This window comes from Epinephelus lanceolatus, chromosome 21 (genome assembly GCF_041903045.1).
Source record: "Epinephelus lanceolatus isolate andai-2023 chromosome 21, ASM4190304v1, whole genome shotgun sequence".
Taxonomy (NCBI): Eukaryota; Metazoa; Chordata; class Actinopteri; order Perciformes; family Serranidae; genus Epinephelus; species Epinephelus lanceolatus.
The window spans coordinates 34756865-34779689 of record NC_135754.1 but is presented as its reverse complement, the minus strand read 5'-3'; the positions used below and the strand labels follow the sequence as shown (position 1 = coordinate 34779689).

The window sequence follows — 22825 nt, the reverse complement described above, 5'->3', positions numbered from 1 at the left end:
ATGATGTTTAGGTCGGGGGACTGTGAGGGGCGTGGCCTAACCTTCAGCTGGCTCCTCTTGAGGTCGTCCATTGTGGATTTGGAGGTGTGTTTAGGATCATTGTCCTCTCTTCAACTTCAGCTGTTTTACAGATGCTGTGATGTCTGGAATTTAACTGAATCCATTTTTCCCTCTACCTGTGAAATGTTCCCCGTGTCACTGGAGCATCATCCATCCACCCCCGTCTGTAACAGGTGGACAGGTGTCCCTTTGTCTCATCCATCCACCTCCGTCTGTAACAGGTGGACAGGTGTCCCTTTGTCTCATCCATTCACCTCCGTCTGTAACAGGTGGACAGGTGTCCCTTTGTCTCATCCATCCACCTCCGTCTGTAACAGGTGGACAGGTGTCCCTTTGTCTCATCCATCCCCGTCTGTAACAGGTGGACAGGTGTCCCTTTGTCTCATCCATCCACCCCCGTCTGTAACAGGTGGACAGGTGTCCCTTTGTCTCATCCATCCACCCCCGTCTGTAACAGGTGGACAGGTGTCCCTTTGTCTCATCCATCCACCTCCGTCTGTAACAGGTGGACAGGTGTCCCTTTGTCTCATCCATCCCCGTCTGTAACAGGTGGACAGGTGTCCCTTTGTCTCATCCATCCACCCCCGTCTGTAACAGGTGGACAGGTGTCCCTTTGTCTCATCCATCCACCCCCGTCTGTAACAGGTGGACAGGTGTCCCTTTGTCTCATCCATCCACCCCCGTCTGTAACAGGTGGACAGGTGTCCCTTTGTTTCATCCATCCACCTCCGTCTATAACGGGTGGACAGGTGTCCCTTTGTCTCATCCATCCACCCCCGTCTGTAACAGGTGGACAGGTGTCCCTTTGTCTCATCCATCCACCCCCGTCTGTAACAGGTGGACAGGTGTCCCTTGGTTTCACTGTGTCCAGAAAGTGTCCTCAGGACTTGTTTCCAAAAAGCATCAGGCTTGTCTCGATGTTCCTTCACAAACTTGTGAGTCTGAATTTAGTGGTGAGGACACAGGAAAGGTTTTCTTGTGATGACTCTTCCATGAAGGTCATACCTGTCCAGGTGTGTCTGCACAGTAGAACAGTGCACCACCACTCTTCCTTTCTAACAATCCTACGAGCAGCTCCCTCACAAAGTTTTCAGCTTGACCTCCACAGTTCCTGTTAACTGCCATTTCTTTAATGACATGACCAACTGAGGAAACAGCTCCCTGAAAACACTTTGCTATCTTCTTCTAGTCTTCATCAGGTCTTTTAGTTTTTAGAGTGCTCGGCAGCTGTTTAGAGGAGCCCATGGCTGCTGATTGCTGGGACAAGCTTTCAGGAGTCAGAGTATTTATAAAGCTTTGAAATCAGCATCACCTGGCCTTTGCTAACGATGACTGTGAACAAGCTAGAGCCCTAACAAGCTCATTAAGGTCTAAGACCCTGGAAAAAGTTGTCTCACAGCTCAAATGTCTTCAGGTTCCCAAACTTTTGGACAGTGCTCCTTTTCTTTCTTTTTTTAACTCTAAAATTGTATTAAAAAAAAAAAATACACTTATCTAAAATGTTGAAAAGCATGTTTAATCTTTAACTTCATGTCTTTTGGAGATCAGTTCATCTTCTACTTAGTTAACTGTTCACACTAAGTAAAATTTTGACCAGAGGTGCCCAAACTTTTGCATTTTTAGACTCAGTATATTTAAATTTGACTGGAGAAAAATGTTTTGCCTTAATTAATGAATTCAAGCACTGGGACTCATGAGGTATGATAGCTGTTTTATTTCCACAGTTTCCTGTTGTTTGTATCATGAGCTTGTGAGTGTGTTTCGTTTCAGGTTGTGGAAACAAAAAAGAGACCAGAGTTGTTCCATAAAGTTCTGGGGGCTTTCTGTGAGGTTCTCGATGATCAGTTGGGACCTTGCAGGTATTGATGATCTCACTGATAGTAAAAGCTGGCAGTGACTCTGAAGACGTCTGACGTGCCTTCGTACGGTGTGATGACGGGTTTCAGATTTTTCCGCTGTTTGTAGTGTCCGAAGTGTTTGATCCTGTAGTAGCCGCTGGGGGCCGATGGGGAAATGTGCCACTCGATGGTGGAGTTACTCTGCTGGTTTGAACCCTTCAGCCAGTGAAACCTGTGGAGAGACGTCATTTAAAATCCTTGATGACAACTGGAGTTAAAGGTTAGTGTCAGCCAGGTAAAATTACCATCCTGACCAGTTATAAGATCACACATTTTGACAAAGTGTTGTCAAAGAAAAGGTGATGTAACACAATGGTAAATATGACCCTGTCTCAACTTCTTCTGAAACGTGTTGCACAATAACAAAGTGGTCATTAAATATCATTAAATATTTTGTCTCTGTACTGTATTGAATTTAATATATGTCAAAAAAGGATTTGCAGACCAATGAGTTCTGTTTTATTTATGTTTTAAGCCCAGTTCAGACCAAAGATTTGTGTTGAAACAGGCAACCTGCAATGCACCATTCTGTAATGTTGTAAAAAGCTGCCGGTTCACAGGAAGTGACCTCACGATGAGACGGTGTATCATCTCTTCAACAACTCCCTGTACTTTCGATCTGTAACGTTGACAGGAAGTGACCACAATGAGACGGTGTATCATCTCTAGTCAACAATTCTCTGTACTTCTGATCTGTAACGTTGACAGGAAGTGACCACAATGAGACGGTGTATCATCTCTAGTCAACAACTCTCGTACTTCTGAGCTGTAACGTTGACAGGAAGTGACCACCATGAGACGGTGTATCATCTCTAGTCAACAACTCTCGTACTTCTGATCTGTAATGTTGACAGGAAGTGACCACAATGAGACGGTGTATCATCTCTAGTCAACAACTCTCGTACTTCTGAGCTGTAACGTTGACAGGAAGTGACCACCATGAGACGGTGTATCATCTCTAGTCAACAACTCTCTGTACTTCTGATCTGTAATGTTGACAGGAAGTGACCACGATGAGACGGCGTATCATCTCTAGTCAACAACTCTCTGTGCTTCCGTTGTGATTTGCAGCTTTTCAGACTTATTTTGTGGCTGAATATAATTTGTAGCTTCTTTAAAATCGGAGTATAGTGATAATGAGATACTGGCTACAGTGATGAAACAAAACCAGCATCAGATGGACTGTATACATAATCAATACGCCACAATAATATAAATAAGCAGCACCAATTCATCAGTCAGTGAGAATGTGTGCATGCTGGGGGGCATAAGCACATACAGCCAGCAGCAGCGACCCACCGTCCGACACCAGCACATTGTGAGGACGGAAACAGAGGGCTCGGCGGGGACGGAGCACCTGCCGCAGCAAGCAGGGGACTTCACTACAAAATGACTGGCTGTTGAAACAGGTGACATGCTTTAAAACCAGCTGCCGGCCATTTGACCAGCTGAGCCAGCTTGAGTCGAGCTCAGACTGGCCAATTCACACAGCTGACACTTTTCTCTGCAGCATTATAAAATGGTTTCTTCTTGTCGTGAGTCTTTGGTCTGAACTGGACTTTACACAACATTCCAACTATTTGGAATCAGGGTTGAGCTTCTAGCATTTTCAATGCAGGACTTTTACTGTAACACAGTACTTTTACAGTGTAGTATTAGTACATCTACTGAAGGGTTAAGTGTGTAGGATTTAGGGTAAAAATTGGCAGAAATGAAATAGGATAAATATTTTTCTTTATGTGTAAATCGCCATGTTGCATTGCCATGTTTCTACAGTAGCCCAGAACAGACAAACTAAACACTGGTTCTAGATAGAGCCATTCGCATTTTTTTGCGTCTGCTCCCGTAGTTCGTAGCCCCTCCACGAGCAGAACGGCATCCTAGAAACACAGATTCTCAATGTGTCACTGCAATATTCAATGTTTTTACTGGTTTAAATCAGCTGGTCTGTTTGATTTGGAGAGAAAGAGACCTTTGCAGATTTTTTGGCGCCAGATAAAAACCTCCTTAAGAATGACCACTGAAGGAATTATTACCAGGAGTTCATACTTGGCACATGAAAGAAGTTTCAGCTGGTTGCAATCCGCAGTTCTTACCACAAGATGCCACAAAATCCAACACACTGCTCCTTTATGTAAAGGATCTGAAAACTTCTTCCACCCCTGGCCTTCACATAGAGTACTCATCTACCGTGCACTAACTTACCTAGTCTCCCATGATGCATCAGTGTGGACGACCTCCCAGGTGTCTGTTCTGTTGTCATAAATCTCCACAGTAACAAAAGTTTTCTCTCTCTGTAACGGATGAAAACACAAAGGAGGTTAGAGAAAACAGAAAGCAAGAAACAAAGAAGGTAACAAAGAGACTGAGGATCAACTAAACAAATACAAAACTAAGGAGTAAAGATAAAGCAGTTTCTGGTCCTTACGATGTCTCCTGAATTCCTGGGGTTTCCTGCTACGAACGTGACGGAGACAACATCACCCTGAAACACACATTAAAATACTTGATGTTCATATAAAAACAGCAGGGTGTTGTCGGCATAACGATGGTAGAAAACCAATTTAGTTTAAACTGATAGAGCAAAATGAGCAAAGGGCAGCAGCATATTCACACTGAAACAAATTGGGCCGAGTATTGAGCCCTGAGGGATGCCACAGAAGATGTAATTATGAATGTTCTACCTGTCTGTAGACGGGGTAAACCTGCTGAAGGACATCTCCAAATCTGCTGTTCTTTGGTTTTTTGTCAATGGGTGCATCACGCAGCAGATTGAAGAGATTCTTCTGAAAGAAGGGAGGCTGAGGGCCGGTCGGCAGGTCCGACACTCTGTCCTGAAGACATAAAAACAATGACACATGTAGGACAGCTGTATGCTGAATTAGCTGTTAGCAGCTCCTGTTTGCAGTGTACCCGTGGATGTTCAGACAACTATCTCTGGACTACTTTGATCCTAAAGAACACTTAAAAATGTGATAATTCTCAGGAAGGTTCTGCAGTGTCTGTGTTTCTATAACTTCTAAGTGGATTTATTGATGTTTGTTCACAATGGACAAAAGAGAAAGTGACATTGTTGGAAAGTGTTAATGACATTAATTTGAAAAATTAAAGGCGCAAGCAGCGATGAACGGGCCCTCGCACCTCTGCGCAACTCGGGCACGCTGGCAGGAGGCCGGCTGATGCAGCAGTTCATTTCTGTGAAAGTCAGACCGTGGATGCAGGAGTGAGATGGCATATCCTTCGAGTCTGGGAGCTGGAATGACCTATTTTACATTTTGTGCTACTTTCTGTTTCCACTCTGTAGTACTGGAGAAGACAATTATTCATCAAATTTCTGTACATCAATTGTAGACTCCAAAAGATAAGTGTCTGAAAAGACGTACTTCCTGTTGCCAGAAGGTGGCGCCATCACCATTACACCTAATTTACATGTGCCTTATAATACGTGTTTGGGGCAGACTGGACAATGTGTGCTTGAGTAATAAACCACCTCCTGTGTGGTGGTAAAACATGGAAGTTTGACGCCTTCCCATGGTTGCACAGTTTGACGAAAACTCAAGCTTTAAGCAACTTTTGATGTCCAGTGTCTTAAAATGGTACACACCAATTCTGAAGTCAATTGAATCTAATCTGTAGGAGGAGTTTGTCAAACTACATCCCATGGAAATGGCCAAAAATGCACCAAAATTGCCCAGTAGATTCAAAATGGCTGACTCTGGGTTTAGGGTATGGCTCCAAGAGACTTTTTTGTATGTCATACGACGTCACATGTGCCTACCAATCTTCGTACATGTAGGTGAAACTAACTTCCGGGGCTGCTTCGTTGAAATTTTGTTGGGGATGCTACTGAGCCATTTTTTGCGCCCAAGCATGAGACCCCTAAAATATCAAGTTTTTCACCAGACATGATGTGTGCCCAAAGTTTCATGGCTTTTAGAGAGCCTTTAGGCCCTCAAAAATGTGTGGTGCTCAGACCCTAAAAATGTTTCATGTCTGTGTGTTCAGATTTGACTAAGTTATGAGTCCAAGTAGGAGTGCGGATTGTGATGCAAATTACAGCAATCAGTAACACAGTAGAAACCTAGTGTAAGAAGAGTGTTTTTCATCCAGTCCTTCCAGTAAAAGGCTTGTATCAGTGCTAATCATTAAAGGTGTAATCCGGCTGGTCTCACCTGTGCGATGGCTCTGGCCAGGCCTCGGTACTTGTGCAGGTAGGCACTGAGCGTGTGTGGACCATAGATGGTGGAGGCTCCTTCATACCGCTGCACCTAAAAAAAAGGGTTCACACTTTATAACAACCGTTGATGTGAATTATTTACACTACAGTACCCATGAGCCTCAGCTGCCGCCTACCTGGTACTCTTCATAGGTGGTGATGTAGTGAGTGTACACGTTACTCAGGCCTGCAATAACCACCTCCGAGTCCTGGAATTCCCCCTCTGACTCGAGCTCCTATCTCACACACACACAGTATTATCACATGACATGTTTCAGGTGTTAAGTGGTGCTGATGTTTGTGTCCTTGTTGTGTCTCACCTGTTTGACAGCTTCTCTTAACCTCCTCCCTGACATGGTGCTGTGAGTGTGCAGAGCAAAAAAACAAGGTGAGGGGGTGAGGCAGAAGGGATGTCATGGCAGGTAGTGGGGGAAGGGTTCCCATGGTTACCAGTGTATTGCCAGTGTGATTAGAAAACTGAAACTAATATTGAGTGTGATTAACGCACTGATTATCAATTATCAGTTACATTATTATTATCAGTAGTATTATGTATTTTAATTTGTAGTATTAGTGCAGTTCTCATTCAAAACATGCCTGTTTGAAATGGACTAAGTGTTTGGTGGGTAGTATTACTGCTTGCAATACTTAGCATTGTTTCCTTTGGTCCTGAACAAAACACCTGGGCCCCAAACAGTTCTAGATTTTTTATATTGTTTAGATATTGTTTAGATAAGTCAGGCTAATTTATCACAGAACATGTAATTAATTAGAATATTTTTTTAATCACTTGATAACCCTAGTTATGAGTTAGTGTGGCAAAGAAAGACACAGCCAAGTCACGGCTACCCGTGGTCAAAAACAGGTTAAATAGATTGAGTGAGACATGTTTGACTCTCTGCAGAGCCCTGAAGCCCCGCCGCCACTGCGGCAAAGAGCAACAGAGTTGTTCACTTGTTAAATCTAAATTGACTGATATTGAACGTGTACATGTCCAGTTTTTAACACTGGGTGTCTTTTGGTCCTCAGCAATACACTCACCAAGTGAGAAATAGATTTGAGTTGTATTACAGTATGTATTATTATTTCTTTTATGTATTTTCAACAGTAGTATTATGTACTACCATTCACAGTGTGTATTTTAAATTGTATTGTGTATTTTTATTAGTAGTATTATGTATTATAATTCAGTGTTTTTAGTGGTACTATTATGCATTTTAATTACTACTATTATGTATTATAATATGTAGTGGGTATTTGTATTAGTACCATTATGTATTTTTTATTAGTATGATGTATTAACATTGTAGTATTAGTAAAAGGCTGTTACGTCATCTCTCCAGGGACAGCGATGACAGCTACAGAGCCAATGGTGAGGATTTGAACATCGACGATCTGAGGATGCCACGGCAGAGGCCGGTTCATCTGCACACACACACACACAACATAAAACAGTTGTGCGTTAACAAATAACGCACCACAAACTTCACATCATTCAACACCATCACATCACGGTTTCATCCGCTGTAAAACTCGTCCTCACCTCCCCCGTGTTGAACAGGATTGGTTTGGGATGATGACACTCCTGCGTCTTATTGGACGGCTTACCCAGGAGACCGCCTATAATCCCGTCCCAGAATGGGTCGCCCTCCACAGCGCCTACAGAGAGAGGGAGGGTCAGGTTTACAGGGATTCAAACTAATAAAAGCAGCCTGACAAAACCACAGTGGAGTCACCTTGAGTGAAGTTGAGGTCTCCCCCTCCATCTGTTGTTCCTGCTGCAAAACTGTGACCCAGAGCTGGTTTACATGTGCTGACCTGATACACAGAGATATATTACACACAAATATTGATGTTTGTTGAGAGACAAACAAACATGAACCCAGTAAAAAAGAGTTAAATCTCAGATGTCTCTGCGTCCTTGATCACACCAGCAGAGAGCCAAAACTGGAACTTTCAGGTTTTGTTCCAGAAGTAAAAACTAAACTTCATTTAAATTCATATTTGTAACACTGATAATAACTAAGATCCAGCCTTGGAACAGAGACTTTCTCAGCAGAATGTTGAGTGGCTCGATTCATATTCTTATCGACCCTTGTGTATTAAGGGTTATCATGTCCACCTCATCAGAAAATGGGGAGGGATTAAGAGGAATATTGGATTTCTCTGGAATGCTAACTTTTTAGCACATTAGCTAACGTTAGCTTCCATAGCAAAACAAACAAGTGTGGTCCTCCTTTGTAAGATTGGCTTCCTGTGACATCATCCATCCACTGAGTGAGAGCATACGGGTCGGCCAGTCTGGTCCTGTTGGTCAGTGTTTACTTATTCAAGTAACACTGGCGGTCCCAGAGAGATAACTTTTGTCATGACTACATAAATTAAATAAACTTGATGTGTAAAAGAATCTACACTAAAAAAAATCAAATATGTATGGTATTTTATTGATTATCGAAAACTATGTAATTACATTAAAGAGCTAAAGGAATAGATTATTCTTCATTTCCACCCTTGGTATGCCTCTCAACTGGCTGTTTTTGGTCATGTGACACACTTACAGATTGAGGTATAGTTTGGGAAATGGTTCTAAAAAGTTTGGGAGTGTGGCTGAAACCTGTTTTGAATGATATGTTTGCTGACCGTGTGTGTGTCGTTGATCTGAAGAGTGACATCCGTCATGTCGACCCACTGATGGGCCGAGTGAACGAAGCCGGTCACCTCTTCAGTTGCATTAGCATACAGCTCCTACAGGGGGCAGCAACACACACATTAAGACATTTTACCAGCTGTGAAGACGCTGGATTAACTTTTGATTCAACCATGATCAAAAACCAGGTCCTCACCGTAGAGTAAAAAGTACACCTTGTGGGGACATGGGTTTTTGTCCCAATAAGGCATGCAAGTCCCCACAAAGCACTGTGGTAAAATGTTTGATGTCCCCACAATGTTGTTACAACAAGTGTCACACTTGTGAGGACTTGTCATTGATTACATTCATTAATTTTTATTTAAATTCAATAATTTTACTAATTATTAATAAGACTGACGGACAGGTACCTTGGCCGTCCTGTAGATGTTGTGTCCAATGATCCTCGTGCTGTCAAACATGTCTTCCCCAGGTCCAGACGCCTTGCACATCATAGTCTGACAGACACACACTTCCTGTTTACCATCTGGTGATAGTACTGAATGTGTGTGTGTGTGTGTGTGTGCGCTTACCCCTCCTACAGGACAGGAGCTGTTCAGGTAGTCACAGGGCAGCCCGGTGTTCATACAGTGAGGCCCTTTGGTGTTCGGACTGACGTCTCCGAGGTTACTGGAGGAGAAACCAGCAACGAAGCCTCCCTGAGAGTGAACACACACACACATTGCACATCAAAGAGAGAAATACTATTTTTCCATGCCGCGCCGAGCTGCACCAGACACGGTCCATCTCTGGAGTTGAGTTTCTATATCCATGAGTTTATGATCTAGGTGTAGTGGGAAAAAAAATTTGGTCTTCATTTAATTAGAATCTCGGTATTTAGGCTAATCACTGCTGGACGCCCAATAGAGGAGGGAGTGTTTTGCTTATTTTAATTACTTAATTATTTACATGGTGAAAGATAAATTATCATAAGAACTGTTAAAACCCACGTTTGTTAAGCATGGATTTGGCTTATTGTCTTTGATTAATATTTGTGGCGATGTGTTCATATAATATAATTTAATATGTAAGTACAACTTATCAACGTGCTAGTACGCTAGCTAGCTAACACTGTGTGCTTATTAAGCCTTGATCATAACAAAATATAGTAACTTCCACCACTGCTCACTTTAGAAAGGACACCGCAAGAAAACCTATAATGTGTGTTCAGATTGGTTCATCTGCATCCAGACGGAAAATGAAAGGTTCGCTAACATTAGCGATGTAGCTAATGTAGCTAGCGTGCTCCCTACAGCTGATCACTGACAGCTCGAGACAAATGATGATCCATCATCTGTTTATTAATCTAAAACAAAGAACGTGTTTCTTGTGGTGTCCTTCCTAAAATGAGCAGCAGTCAAAGTTTCTATATTCTGTTGTGATTATGGAGTTAATAAACGGACAGAGTTAGCTAGCTAGTTAAAAAGTTGTCTGTTACTTCCACCTTAAATTGTATATTATATGTGGATATCTCCACAAGGTTTAACCAGGGACAATAAGACAAATCCATGTTTGACAGATTTGAGTCTCATGATGATGAATTATCGTTCACCACGTCATTTATTCTGTTCATGTAATCCAAACACACAGCCCGCTGCTTTTAAACGTCATCCCTCAAGAGAAGATGTAGGCTACATCAGTCATAGACACACCATCAAGCAGGTGGCAATGGAGACACAAACCTCGCCGCACTTGGCTGATGTTTTGAGTCAAAACAAAACAAGCCAGCACGAGTGTGGGAAAAAAGTAAATCATCTGAGCAACAGCTGAATAAGACAAACATCAACAGCTGATTCCAGAGTGACCTCATCACATCAGTGGGGCCCTGTCACCTGTCCAGGTAGCTCTCCAGGGTTCTTGTCCTGCTCCAGGAGGTAGGAGGCGTAGCCCATGTTGTCGCTGCTCACCATGCGGTTAGTGTAGTTCATGCTGACGGCATGGACGGCGAACCAGCTGTCAGTAGGGACGGAGTCATAGTCGTAGTCAGACTTAATCACTGTAACATTGTTATTCTTTAATTACGGGAGGATGCTGTGTGTTTTCACCTGAGCATACCGATCCCGCCTCCATCCAGATCAGTGAACTTCAGCACCACCACCTGTTTATCTGTGTTCCACTTATACCTGAAGGATCAATAACAACACTCATCAATTATTTAGTTTACCGTTAATCTAATAATTCCCTCTGTGTCTCTCTGTCTCGTCGTTATGTACCTCTGTCTCTCGTCCTCAGGGTTGTTCAGGTAGGAGTGAGGACTTCTGTTGATGCTGCTGTCGTCCAGCTCTCCTCTGCTCCTGTAAATTCTGCCTGGCTTCATGTTACCATGGGCTACGTCTATACTCTGGGAACAAGGTCATAGTTTCAGAATACAGCTTTATAATGTGCTGGGTTATGTCTCTGCTCTGGAAACAAATGTTTAAATTAATAATACATAATACATACTATAGTATTACATACTACAGCAATATATTATATCTTACATATTATATCTATACCCTGGAAACAAGGTTGTACTTTAAGAAGTACAGTTTTATGTTATGTTGGGTTGTGTCTATGCTCTGGACACAAAGGTTTAAATTATTATTACATAGTACATACCATAGTATGATATACTAAAGTACTATATATAGTATATTGTATCTATGCTCTGGAAACAGTTTTACTTTCAGAAGTAGTCTACAGTATTATGTTATGTTGGGCTATGTCTATGCTCTGGAGATAAAAGGGTTTTACATTTATAAATACAACTCAAGGTTACATCAGGCCGTGTCTATATTCTGAAAACAAAGTTTGATATTCTTAAATGGTTATGATTGGGAATGTCTATACTCTGAAAACAGGGTTTCAATGGATCAGGCTATGTCTATATACTGGAAACAAGGTTTGATAATTGTTAAGTATGTTGTTTTATTCCACCTCTGCAGCGGTATGTTGCGTCTGACTGTGTGCTGAAATTAAGCGATCAATAAATCACACACACACCTTGACGATGCCGTTGACCAGAGGCTTGATGGACTCCTTGATGTAACCTTTACTGCTGAGCATAAACAGTGTGTACTGGAAATATCCGCCCAGTCCACAGTGAGTGTGAGTCCCACTCAGAACTACGTTATCCTGACGGTACAGATCTCCATACTTCTCCTGCAGCGCCTGTAGAACCTGCACACACAACAGAGTTTTTTGGTTTTTTTTACATAATTCCTTATTCTCATTTTTTTATTTTTCATTTTTATCCTTATTTTGCTGAATCGAACATCTTTTAAATAATCTCTCAAACCTTGTACTTTTTTAAAAAAAGCTCTTTATTAATGCTTCCTAACACGTCAAATACCAATGCTTAGTCAGTGGCCTGTTGGCGTCAGACCCCAATAAACAGAGGTACCACCCTCAAGCAGCAATATAAGATGACCCAGGCGGCAGTATTTGTTGATATGGGCATGTACTGTACGTAAAAAGAGCAAGAGAGTCTATATCGGGCAGGTTGGCGGTGGAGATGGATGGGTCAAACAAACTCCGGACGCCTGGGAGACTGCTGTTCATGACCTGTACGAAACCCAAAGTCAATCATGTTGTTTTAATAACAGCGTAGATAGGACGACAAACACCACATATTTCACGTATGTCATGTGACATACGTGATGTATGTGGTGTTTGTCGTCCTGATGTTATATTAAGTCAGTAACAATGTTATTTTAAGGCTGCTGTCAGCCCTAGAGTCGTCTCCTTTGGTCTGAATCAGGGACTCATGTTGTTCCAAAGTTGTATAATTGCCTAGAGTTGGTTCGTGTTCTCACGGCAGCATTTACAAGAGGACCAGATCAAATGCCTTGTGTGAGAAAGCTGCACTTGATTGGTCAGAATTTCCATGTGGGAAAAATCCAGGAAGTAAAGCAAACGTTGAAGAAGAGTACACTTGCAAGATAAATGTGACACTTTCTAATGTCACAATGGAGGGACAACTACGCAGGTTGATTTTAGCGCTGCTCATCGTGGACTATATTGCTGTCATTGTTCATTTTAGTCAAACCATACAGTTTGAAAACGAGGCGCGGCTCCAACTAGAAAACAATGTTTTGATGCATTGGATGTGCTGAATGTGCATATTAAGGCAGTACAGGAGGAGGTGCACATTAATAATCCTCCAGGACTGTAACATGCTCATGTTTAACCCAAACATTGGCTACAGTTACATGATAGCTTCTCATTCAGCATGAAATAAATCTAAATGAAATTAATCGGAATAAAAGTTTTTCCAGGTAATTTACATGGGAAATATTCATTCTGAATGAGGGTTTACACGGGAGATCAGTTTAATCGATTGGATAGGGGGCGTTGTGGATGTTATGTGTTTACGTTTACCGCACACTGTAGTCCTCACTCCGGATAACAAGATGCTTGAGGACGCCGTTCTTAGTGCCTTTTCAGGCTTGTTTTGCTTATATTCTTGAAGCAGCAGTACGACAACAACCTTGTTCTGCTAATGCTTCGTCTGTTGAGGAGGAGAAGGGAGGTAGATGACCGTGCTTTGGCGAATGGAAACCGCTGAGTGCAACGAGTCCGACTGCTCTATCTCAGCCCGTTGCTATGCGCACTATATACGTCATCGCGCCAGAAGGGCAAGGAAACGAGCATGCGCAGAAAGACCGGAATGAACTTAAAGAGGAATGAGTGTATACAAGTGCGAGAAATTCTTTCATTCGGAATTAGAAACAGAATATTCCAGCCCCTTACATCGAATTGAATTTTCAATCGCATTGGCCATTTTCATTCCGAATTAGGTGTTTACAAGATCACTTTTAATAGGAATGAACTTTCATTCTGAATGAAAAGGGAATTAAACTGTCCATGTAAACGCACCCAGTGTGTCATGTGACTGCAGTTGGTTTCAGATCCAGCCTAGCGCGTCATGTTTTGACGTGACGAGCCACTGACCACATGTCAGTATTTGACGTGTTGGATTATCATTATTTCCAACATGTCTTCTCTGGTTCAAACATGTGACGTACTTTGTAGCTTTGTTTTGAAAAGTGCTGTTATTAGTATTATTAGTAGTTTCACATTATTAATATTTATTCATCATTAATAAAGAATAATAGTTCATATATTAATATAACACTGAAATGCTACTTTTACTGTACAATTGATAAGTAAATGTAGCTGTTTATACTTCTGTACTTACACTGAAAAAAAGGTTTTAGATGCTGGACTTTTACCAGTAATGCATTATTTCAATATCATGGTAAACTTTTATTGTGTGTGTGTGTGTGTGTGTTCACCTCCAGTCGTAGCCTCTGCGATATCATTCCCACATCTACGGTGACGAACACGACTCTCCGCCTCCCGTCGTCGATGATGAAGGCTCGGCTGTACAGGCGAGTGTGTATGCCTGCAGCCATCTGCTGAGACTTCGCATAACCCATCTGAACACAAACACAATTACATTATATAAAAAAAAATAAAAAAATACAAACATGAATCCACTTTTTACTTGACTTGCTAATCATCTTTGTCGATGTTGTTTATTATTTATTGACCATCCATCCACTTTCTTCCGCTTATCCAGGACCAGGTCTTGGAGGCTAAACAAGGTGGTTCAAACATCCCTCTACAAGCAATTTTTTTCCAGCTACTCCTCCAGAGATCGGAGGTATATAATCCCTCCAGCATGTTCTGGATCTGCCCCTGGGTCTCCTACCAGTTGGACATGCCCAGAAAACCGAATGAAGGCACCCACAAGGATCCTGATCAGACGCCTAAACACCTCAGCAGCTGACCCCTGTGGACACTCTACCCTGGGCTCCCCCTGGATGTGTGAGCTCTTCCCCCCATCCCTAAGGCTGGACTCGTATCTACAACCTTCTTTCTTCTGTCACCATGTAAGGGCTCATTTATGCTCCCTTTACGTACGAAAATGTATACGTCCGTTTCAAACGATGTTACCGTCACTGCCCACATGCTTCCATGCGTCCTTTACGTTGGCATGGATGTTAACCAATATATCCACCAGGGGGCAGCCCAGAGTCAAAAGTTTATGACAACAACAAACTCAAAAACAAACATGGCGACTGTGGAGGAGATATTGATAATGTACCTCTTGCATTAAAGACAAAAACAGAGGCAGCGTTGTAGGAGGCGGTGGTCGGTGAGGCCGTAAAATACATCGCGACTGGAGGACGGAAAATTCTTTTCTCTAGTACTACCGATGAGAGAAATTGAATTGTTATTTCTTCTTTGTGTCTCACCAGAGCTACGTATCGGGTAGTGACAGCAACACTGCCCCCACGGTTCCCGGTGGTACTGCTTCGTTTGGCCCGTATCCATAAGCTTTATGGAAACATGCAGAAATACGGACGAAATGAACACAGAGCACGGACAGAAGGATCCGTCTGTATTCGGATTCGTATTTAACGTTGAGCATAAATGAGCCTTAAAGCTCATGACCACAGGTGAGAGTTGGAACGTAGATTGACTCTTTAATGCACTCAGCTCTCTCAATCTGGTGCAGCGTCCACATTACTGCCGACGTCTTTCCAGTCCACCTGTCTGTCTCCAGCTCCATTTCACCTTCAATCATGAACAAGACCATGAAATACAGGAATTCCTTCCTTTAGGGCGGTAAGGGAGGAAACCCACCGTTATCTGTCAGAGAAGTGTGTCCTCAGACTGGGAGGTACCGACACTTCAGCAGTTCCCGAGGATGTTTCTGTAGTAAGGTTACTTGGACTTCTTCCATCTTTCTACAGAGAAATCTTCAGGGAACTGTTTGACTGTTGTTTATTGCACATTACATTTGTTTACATTTATTTACACTACCTGAATTGGACAGCTGAGAGTCGTAACCATCTCTACGTGAACACCTAAGAGTTGTTACTGTCTCTGTATGGACAGCTGAGAGTCGTTATCGTCTCCACATGGGCACCAGTTGGTTAACACTCTTTCCTTAAACCTGAACACTGGACAACAATGTGTTTGTGATAGTGATCAAATGCTTCGTGGTCACTGCTCTAGTTATAATAACTAATGATACATTTACAATAATTGTTTTGCGCCGGGACCAGAGAAACGCAGTTTTGTTCCTCTGCGTACTGAACTGCACCGTATATGGATGGACGACAATAAAGTGTCTCTTATCTTTTATCTCTCTTATCTGTTATCACTCATCCTGACTACTCCAGGGTGTGTCGGAGGTCACGCTCTGATGAAAGCAACAAAACCACATCATCCGCAAAGAGCAGAGAAATTATTCAGAGGTCCCCAAAACTGTGCCTTGAGATCTTGAGGGTATGGAAGAGTCTCAGCTTGAGTCAAGCTGCAGCTGTGCCTCCTGCAGAGTTCTGGTACCACCGCATCAAAAATGTCAAGCTTCAAGGTCAAGTAGATTCTGGGGATGCGGAGTTTGTCTGATGTGGTGCTGAGAATCAGGTCCAGTTAGGGTCACATTTAAGAGACTGTTAGAACCAGGGACTGGATAAGGGTACACAGGGGTACTGTGAGATACCGTTCATCTCAAATCTGGAATGCGTCCAGTAACAACCTATGACGAGATTGGTTTTTTAAGCTATTGTTGCTATGTTACACCCCAGTCTGGCACTGTGGTCAAAAATACCTCACACCACCAGGAGGAGGCTCAAGTGTCTCAGGTATGTTCCAGTCATTCTCGTCTCTAGAGGGACACCTGAGAGTCGTTATCATTTCTTTATGGACACCTGGGAATCTTTATTGTCTCTATGTGGACATCTAGCAGTCATTATCATCTGTAAATGGGGACCTTCTCATGCAAAGCAGTGAGACAGGAGGCCTTGAAGGCAGCATGAGAGTCTGGTGTGTGTTTTTTGGTACTGACCAGAGGGATATCGGCTGGAGGCCCGGTGCAGTCGGCCCGGCCCACTCCGATCAGGTAGGGTTTATGTTGAGGACCTGACAAGACAACAGAGAAGGGTAGCTGTTAGTTTTTAAAGACTATACTGATGCTCTTTTTAGTTTACTACAAATTTGCATACTTCACATTCTTCATGATCGTTTTCCAAATTATCATCAGTTTTTAGAGTCATTTCCTTTTTTTTAATTTTTAGTAAAATCTAACACAAGTGACTTCGAACTTGTTGCAGAGAGATAATCTATCACCGTCAATGTTTTGTCAACCCATCTAGCAGTCGTATCAGTTCCTGAGTTGACTCAAGTAACACTTAGACCCAATGGCATTTCATATTTTACCCCCATCCCTGGTTTTCAAGTGCCACCATGCTCCTCAGAGCAGAGTTACAAGGGGTAGTGCTTGAGACTTCTCTTATTTAATGGGACAACCCTTAAAGACCCTGGTACGTCATTGATATGCTGACATTTACATAAACAGACACAATGAGTGTTGGACACTGTAAAAATGACATCTTCTGCAGAGGTTATTTCATTTGCGTGGGCTACAGGTAGCCTTTTGAGTTGTCAGGATGCTAGCTTCATGCTATCAATAGATTTACACAAGTCATCGAATAAAAAAGAACACTGCATCATTACCGGACCATTAGCAGTGGTCTGCGGGCTAATGTTAGCAACCTATGCTTCTATGTACCCTGTCAGTCAGTTGTTAGATCTGCAGAAACACCTGCAGCAGTTTTGCGGTTGGAAATTTCAGGTGTCATATTCCATCAAAGATGGACAATGTAACGTTAGCTATTTGACTAGTTAGCTACCAAGACATACGAGCACTTTCTTTTGTTATGCTTGTTTTTTTTAGTGCTTTTTGTTTTTAAAAAGGCCATAATCCACTGAAATGACATTAAACTAAGATAAAACAATGGTTATCATAATTTTTAAATCTTTATTATCAAAGAAAATACATTTCCGTGTTTCTTTTGTGGCTTGTGAAGCCATCTTAACAATGTTTTCTTCTAACATTTGGTCCAGAGTGTGTCTCAAAAAAATCTGCATTAAGAGGGACATGTAGCTAGCCTGGAAATCCAGACCCAAATCTAGAAAGATTTAGGGTCTGGCTATGAGTAATGCAAATGGCCCAACTCGAGGGGCGGCACTAAGCATGTATTTGAAAATATCACTGCATGCAATTGGATAACACTACGACCAATCAGAACAATACACGGGGTGACGTATCCAGAGCGCTACCAGCAGAGCTAACTGGTAGATTAGATAACTTGCCGTATCCGGTCGGCAAAACAGCAAAAATGTCCTTCTTGCAAAGGAAAGACTCGAGCGCCGTCTTTTGTTCCTCTTTTAGAGAAAAATCCAAGTCTAACTCGTTCATTGTAGCGGCCAAAGCCGTTTCAAACAACTGGTGTTCATCCGTAGCCATCTTGCAATGTTTACTGACTGATTCCGGACTTCATCATCGCAGCGCTGTCGTCATCTGTTTAGCTCGCCTCTGGCCCGCCTATATCAGATACACCGATGTGATTGGTGCAGCTCGGCTACAACAGCATGGGTAATGAGCATCATTACTGATTGCCAGAGTGACTCGCTGAGCAAATTCAAATTGTTCTCCACCCCAGCAACCCCCAACAGGATAAGCGGTTACAGAAAATGACTGAATGAATAATCAAATATGTTGGGTCAGCCAGGACCATTTTATTCAAAGAACACTTTTTTAAAAACTTTTTTTAGTTCATCTCTTCATACCGTTTGACTTCCTGTCTGTGGCTTTCAGCTCCAAGTTAATGGGTTCTTACTGAAGAGGTAAATCTTTAACTACCTCACTGACCATACAAATGTATACTTTAATTTATAAACTAGACCTGAAAGCAGGTAAGAGACAAACACCTGACACAACTAGGAAGCTGAGCACATTGTTGTTTTGACACATTTTATATACAATAGCTGTTCGACTTAACTCATCAAAAACACAGATAGTCCTTTTTTTAAAGGCTCAGTAATTTCCTAAAACAGCTGATCACTGTAGTTTTTATCAAACAACATTTAGTACTCTACTGTGTGTACGTGTTCTCACCTGTTTTCCAGGTAACCATCAGTGTGATCAGTGTCACACCCACAGCCGTCACGAGGATGAACAGGGCGCCCAGCGTTGCCACCAGAGGGGTAACACCACAACACACCGTCTTCCTGCCCGCCATACTGTCCGTCAGCACTGGAGGGAAAACACTGAGTGAGTTGTGAGGTCATTTCAGATTTATTCTGTCAGTCATCATCAACACAGACACTCAGGTGTGTCCTGGATAATGAAACCGGAACCAGAACATGAAGAAAACTGATTCAACCCTGGAGACCAGGTTGTACCAGCTGTTCATCTTTCCTTGGCATCATCACCTTCATTATGTTATCACCTTCATCCTGTCATCATCACCTTCATTATGTTATCACCTTCATCCTGTCATCACCACCTTCATCCTTTCATTATCACCTTCATCCTGTCATTATCACCTTCACCCTGTTGTCATGACCTTCATCCTTTCATTATCACCTTCATCCTGTTGTTATCACCGCTGTCCCGTCGTCATCACCTTCACCCTGTCGTCATCACCTTCACCCTGTCGTCATCACCTTCATCCTGTCATCATCATCACCTTCATCCGGTCATTATCACCTTCATTATGTCGTTATCACCTTCATCCTGTCATCATCACCTTCATCCTTTCATTATCACCTTCATTATGTCGTCATCACCTTCATCCTGTCGTCATCAGCTTCACCCTGTCATTATCACCTTCATCCGGTCATTATCACCTTCATCCTGTCATTACCACCTTCATCCTGTCATTATCACCTTCATCCTGTCATTCCAGCTTCATCCTTTCATTATCACTTTCACCCTGTCATCATCACCTTCATCCTTTCATTATCACCTTCATCCTGTCAACATCACCTACATCCTTTCATCATTAGCTGCGTCCTCTCGTCATCTGCTTTGCCTTGTTCTATCAGCTACATCTCGTCATCATCACCTACTTCCTGCTGTCATCCTCTATGTCCTTTTGTGACCACCGGTGTCCAGTTGTAATCGCTGAAGTCCTTTTGTCATCCCCTACATCCTGTCATCATCACCTTTGTCCTGTTGTCATCACCAACGTGAGCTACGTTGACATTGATTGGCTCTCCCATCCTCTCGTATCCTCTCTCTTTCCTTTTCTCACAAAATTATAGAAAAGTGAATTTTTGAGTCGTCAGATCAAACATCAGTTAAACATTTGGTCTTCTCTTTGGTCTTGTTTTGTTGGTTTTCCATCCTCTGGTTCTGACAGCTGGCCTGAAGCTTTCTGTCATTTAAAATCTGAACCATCCCAAAAAGATCTTTTCACATTAGAAACGAATCGAAACATGATTCTGTTTGATCTTTTGAACGGACCGAGGTTTGGTCCGGACTGTCAGCCTGGAAGGTTTCACCTGTAATTTTGGACTGAACTGAGAAGTCTGACAGGTAGGTGTAAAGGGCCCTTAGTAACGTTTAAGTTGGTGACCACGTCATCAACTGTGGCAGCATCCAATCAGAGAGCATTCGGTGAGGAAACCACCAAAAGTGTTTCCTGTGTGAGGTGTAAAAGTTGTGGATAAAAAACAAATGGACTCACAATAACGTAAACACAGGATGGCCGATATGAAGCATGTGAAACATCAGATCTGAGTGAAGCAATGAGGATATTATAACCTTCTTCACATTAAGACACGAAGCATCTGTTTAAATTTACACCACTGAAACCTGAAGTCAGACAGGACTGCAGCGTTAAACAGTTGCCCAGCTGCATGATGAAAAAATAACTTCCCTACATTTTGAAAAGCTGGTCTGTTTTCACTGAGCCACAGCAAGATCCTGGACTCCAGGAAACCACAGAGGAAAGTCAGGCCTGAAATCATCAGAAACTGAGTAGAAACAACATAATCAAACTCACCTGCAGGTTAAAACCAGAAAAGAAAGTGTGTTTGAGCTGAGTGTGTCTGATCTGTGTACCAGCTCAGATCCAGCGGAGCAGTTCAGCTGTTATCTAACTGATAAACAGTCTACAGGTATTTTCCTCTGACTCCAAAGGTCCCTCACCAGAGCGTCACTCAGACTGTAGATTACAGATCAATGACTGCAGATAACAGATTATACAGGTAATAAATTCATCAGGCTGTTTTGTTTTTTAGACAGACAGTTCATTTTCGACCTTGAAAACAGCACAGCGGCTTATAAAACAGTCTCAAATCAAGGTCCAGTTGTTCCAGAGCTTTTGACCGAATCACATGATCCTCATCATCAAATAGAGTTTGCTCAGTTGTCACAGAACTACACCTGAGTGACTGCTATCACCAGTTGTGTCTCTCACTTCTGATTTTTTGTTATGTAGCTTTCATTATTATAGAGTGCTGCAGGGGTGACTGATATCTGTAGGCCGACACAGAAGTTAGCGTTGTCCTGGTTACCTCGTCAAAGCCTATGGGATCTTTCTATTGGATTTTGGATGATTGCAGAAAGTAATCTCTGTGCTAAACAAATTTTTACAATTCTTCCGCGTTTTGTTCTGCAGGATAATCTTCACAAATGAACACTTTGATAAGTTTTGACAATTGTCCTGTAGCACGATGGTGCAGTGCTTAGCATTGTCACCTCACAGCAAGAGGTTTTTTGGTTGGGGGGTTAGAACCCAGGTGGGGGAGCCCTTCTGCACAGAGTTTGCATGTTCTCCCCGTGTCAGCGTGGGTTTCCTCCAGGTGCTCCTACATGTTCTCCCCGTGTCAGTGTGGGTTTCCTCCAGGTGCTCTGACATGTTCTCCCTGTGTCAGCGTGGGTTTCCTCCAGGTGCTCTGACATGTTCTCCCTGTGTCAGCGTGGGTTTCCTCCAGGTGCTCCGACATGTTCTCCCTGTGTCAGTGTGGGTTTCCTCCAGGTGCTCCGACATATTCTCCCTGTGTCAGTGTGGATTTACTCCAGGTGCTCCGACATATTCTCCCCGTGTCAGTGTGGGTTTCCTCCACGTGCTCCGACATGTTCTCCCCGTGTCAGTGTGGGTTTCCTCCAGGTGCTCTGACATATTCTCCCCGTGTCAGTGTGGGTTTCCTCCAGGTGCTCTGACATGTTCTCCCAGTGTCAGCGTGGGTTTCCTCCAGGTGCTCCGACATGTTCTCCCCGTGTCAGCGTGGGTTTCCTCCAGGTGCTCCGACATGTTCTCCCCGTGTCATCGTGGGTTTCCTCCAGGTGCTCCGACATGTTCTCCCTGTGTCAGCGTGGGTCTCCTCAGGTGCTCTGACATGTTCTCCCTGTGTCAGCGTGGGTTTCCTCCAGGTACTCCGACATGTTCTTCCTGTGTCAGCGTGGGTTTCCTCCAGGTGCTTCGACATTAAATTCATTTTTCAGCCTTAGAGGTTGTTGCTGAACTGGACTACATTATGTTGAAGGCTGTTTCTATTATTTTGTCCTCCCTGTTTTCATACATGAGGAGGTCAGAATATTAGAAACCCCTCCAAATATGATACAACACCACAAACCATGACCTCAGTGATAAAACATATTGTGGTGTGTTAGGGCCAAGTTGGTGGAGTTTCCCAGTTTAAAATTGTTGCAATGCAACAACATTAATGTTCCACTTAATGTCGTGATCAAAGACATTTTGCACCGTGAGTTAAGTCACATGGTTAGCAATCTGGAAATCCATCGGTAAAAAAAAATAAATAAATAAAAATAAATTTTTCTTCCTTTACCTCTGGAGGCACAGCCCAGAGTTTTTCGACTAACGGAAGTGCAGGGGCCTCACGCTCTTCACCTCCGGCGGTGCCCCCAGGGAATCACCATGTTGTTTAAAAATACTTCCAGGTAGAAAACCAGCAGAGTTTAGCTATATATATATATATATATATCACATTTTTCACGTCACTATATCACCGTGTAGACTAATGTGATGTTTGTTAAGTCTATAAACACAATGATTGAACAAACGTTACTATTTCTGTGTGCACGTTTTGTAATTAACATGGTTATCGTAGATTAGCTGGGCTAACCGTTAGCTGTTAACGTTAGCCGTTAGCGGT

The 22825-nt window shown here is 42.7% G+C and overlaps 1 protein-coding gene across 1 annotated transcript; it reads right to left on the bottom strand.

The window, feature by feature from the left end:
• Positions 1-1754: 1754 nt before the first annotated feature.
• Positions 1755-20867, bottom strand: asah2 (N-acylsphingosine amidohydrolase 2). The gene is made up of 21 exons (XM_033610676.2): positions 20710-20867; positions 18816-18953; positions 16704-16777; positions 14137-14280; positions 11843-12019; positions 11074-11201; positions 10906-10983; positions 10693-10813; positions 9394-9519; positions 9232-9318; positions 8815-8919; positions 7911-7992; positions 7718-7833; positions 7505-7599; positions 6495-6534; positions 6312-6410; positions 6131-6226; positions 4643-4792; positions 4387-4443; positions 4164-4252; positions 1755-2130 (listed from the first exon to the last, which is right to left on the bottom strand). The coding sequence occupies exons 2-21, from the start codon at positions 18937-18939 to the stop codon at positions 1932-1934; spliced, it is 2187 nt and encodes a 728-aa protein (XP_033466567.2). The 5' UTR covers positions 18940-18953; positions 20710-20867; the 3' UTR covers positions 1755-1931.
• Between the last annotated feature and the right edge of the window lie 1958 nt (positions 20868-22825).

Excerpts from the sequence above, each read along its gene's own strand:
- asah2 (XM_033610676.2), bottom strand. The coding sequence starts at position 18,939 with ATGGCGGGCAGGAAGACGGTGTGTTGTGGTGTTACCCCTCTGGTGGCA. Across the intron at positions 6,411-6,494 it reads TAAGAGAAGCTGTCAAACAG|GAGCTCGAGTCAGAGGGGGA; the intron begins GTGAGACACAAC and ends TGTGTGAGATAG. Across the intron at positions 6,227-6,311 it reads CCACCTATGAAGAGTACCAG|GTGCAGCGGTATGAAGGAGC; the intron begins GTAGGCGGCAGC and ends CCTTTTTTTTAG.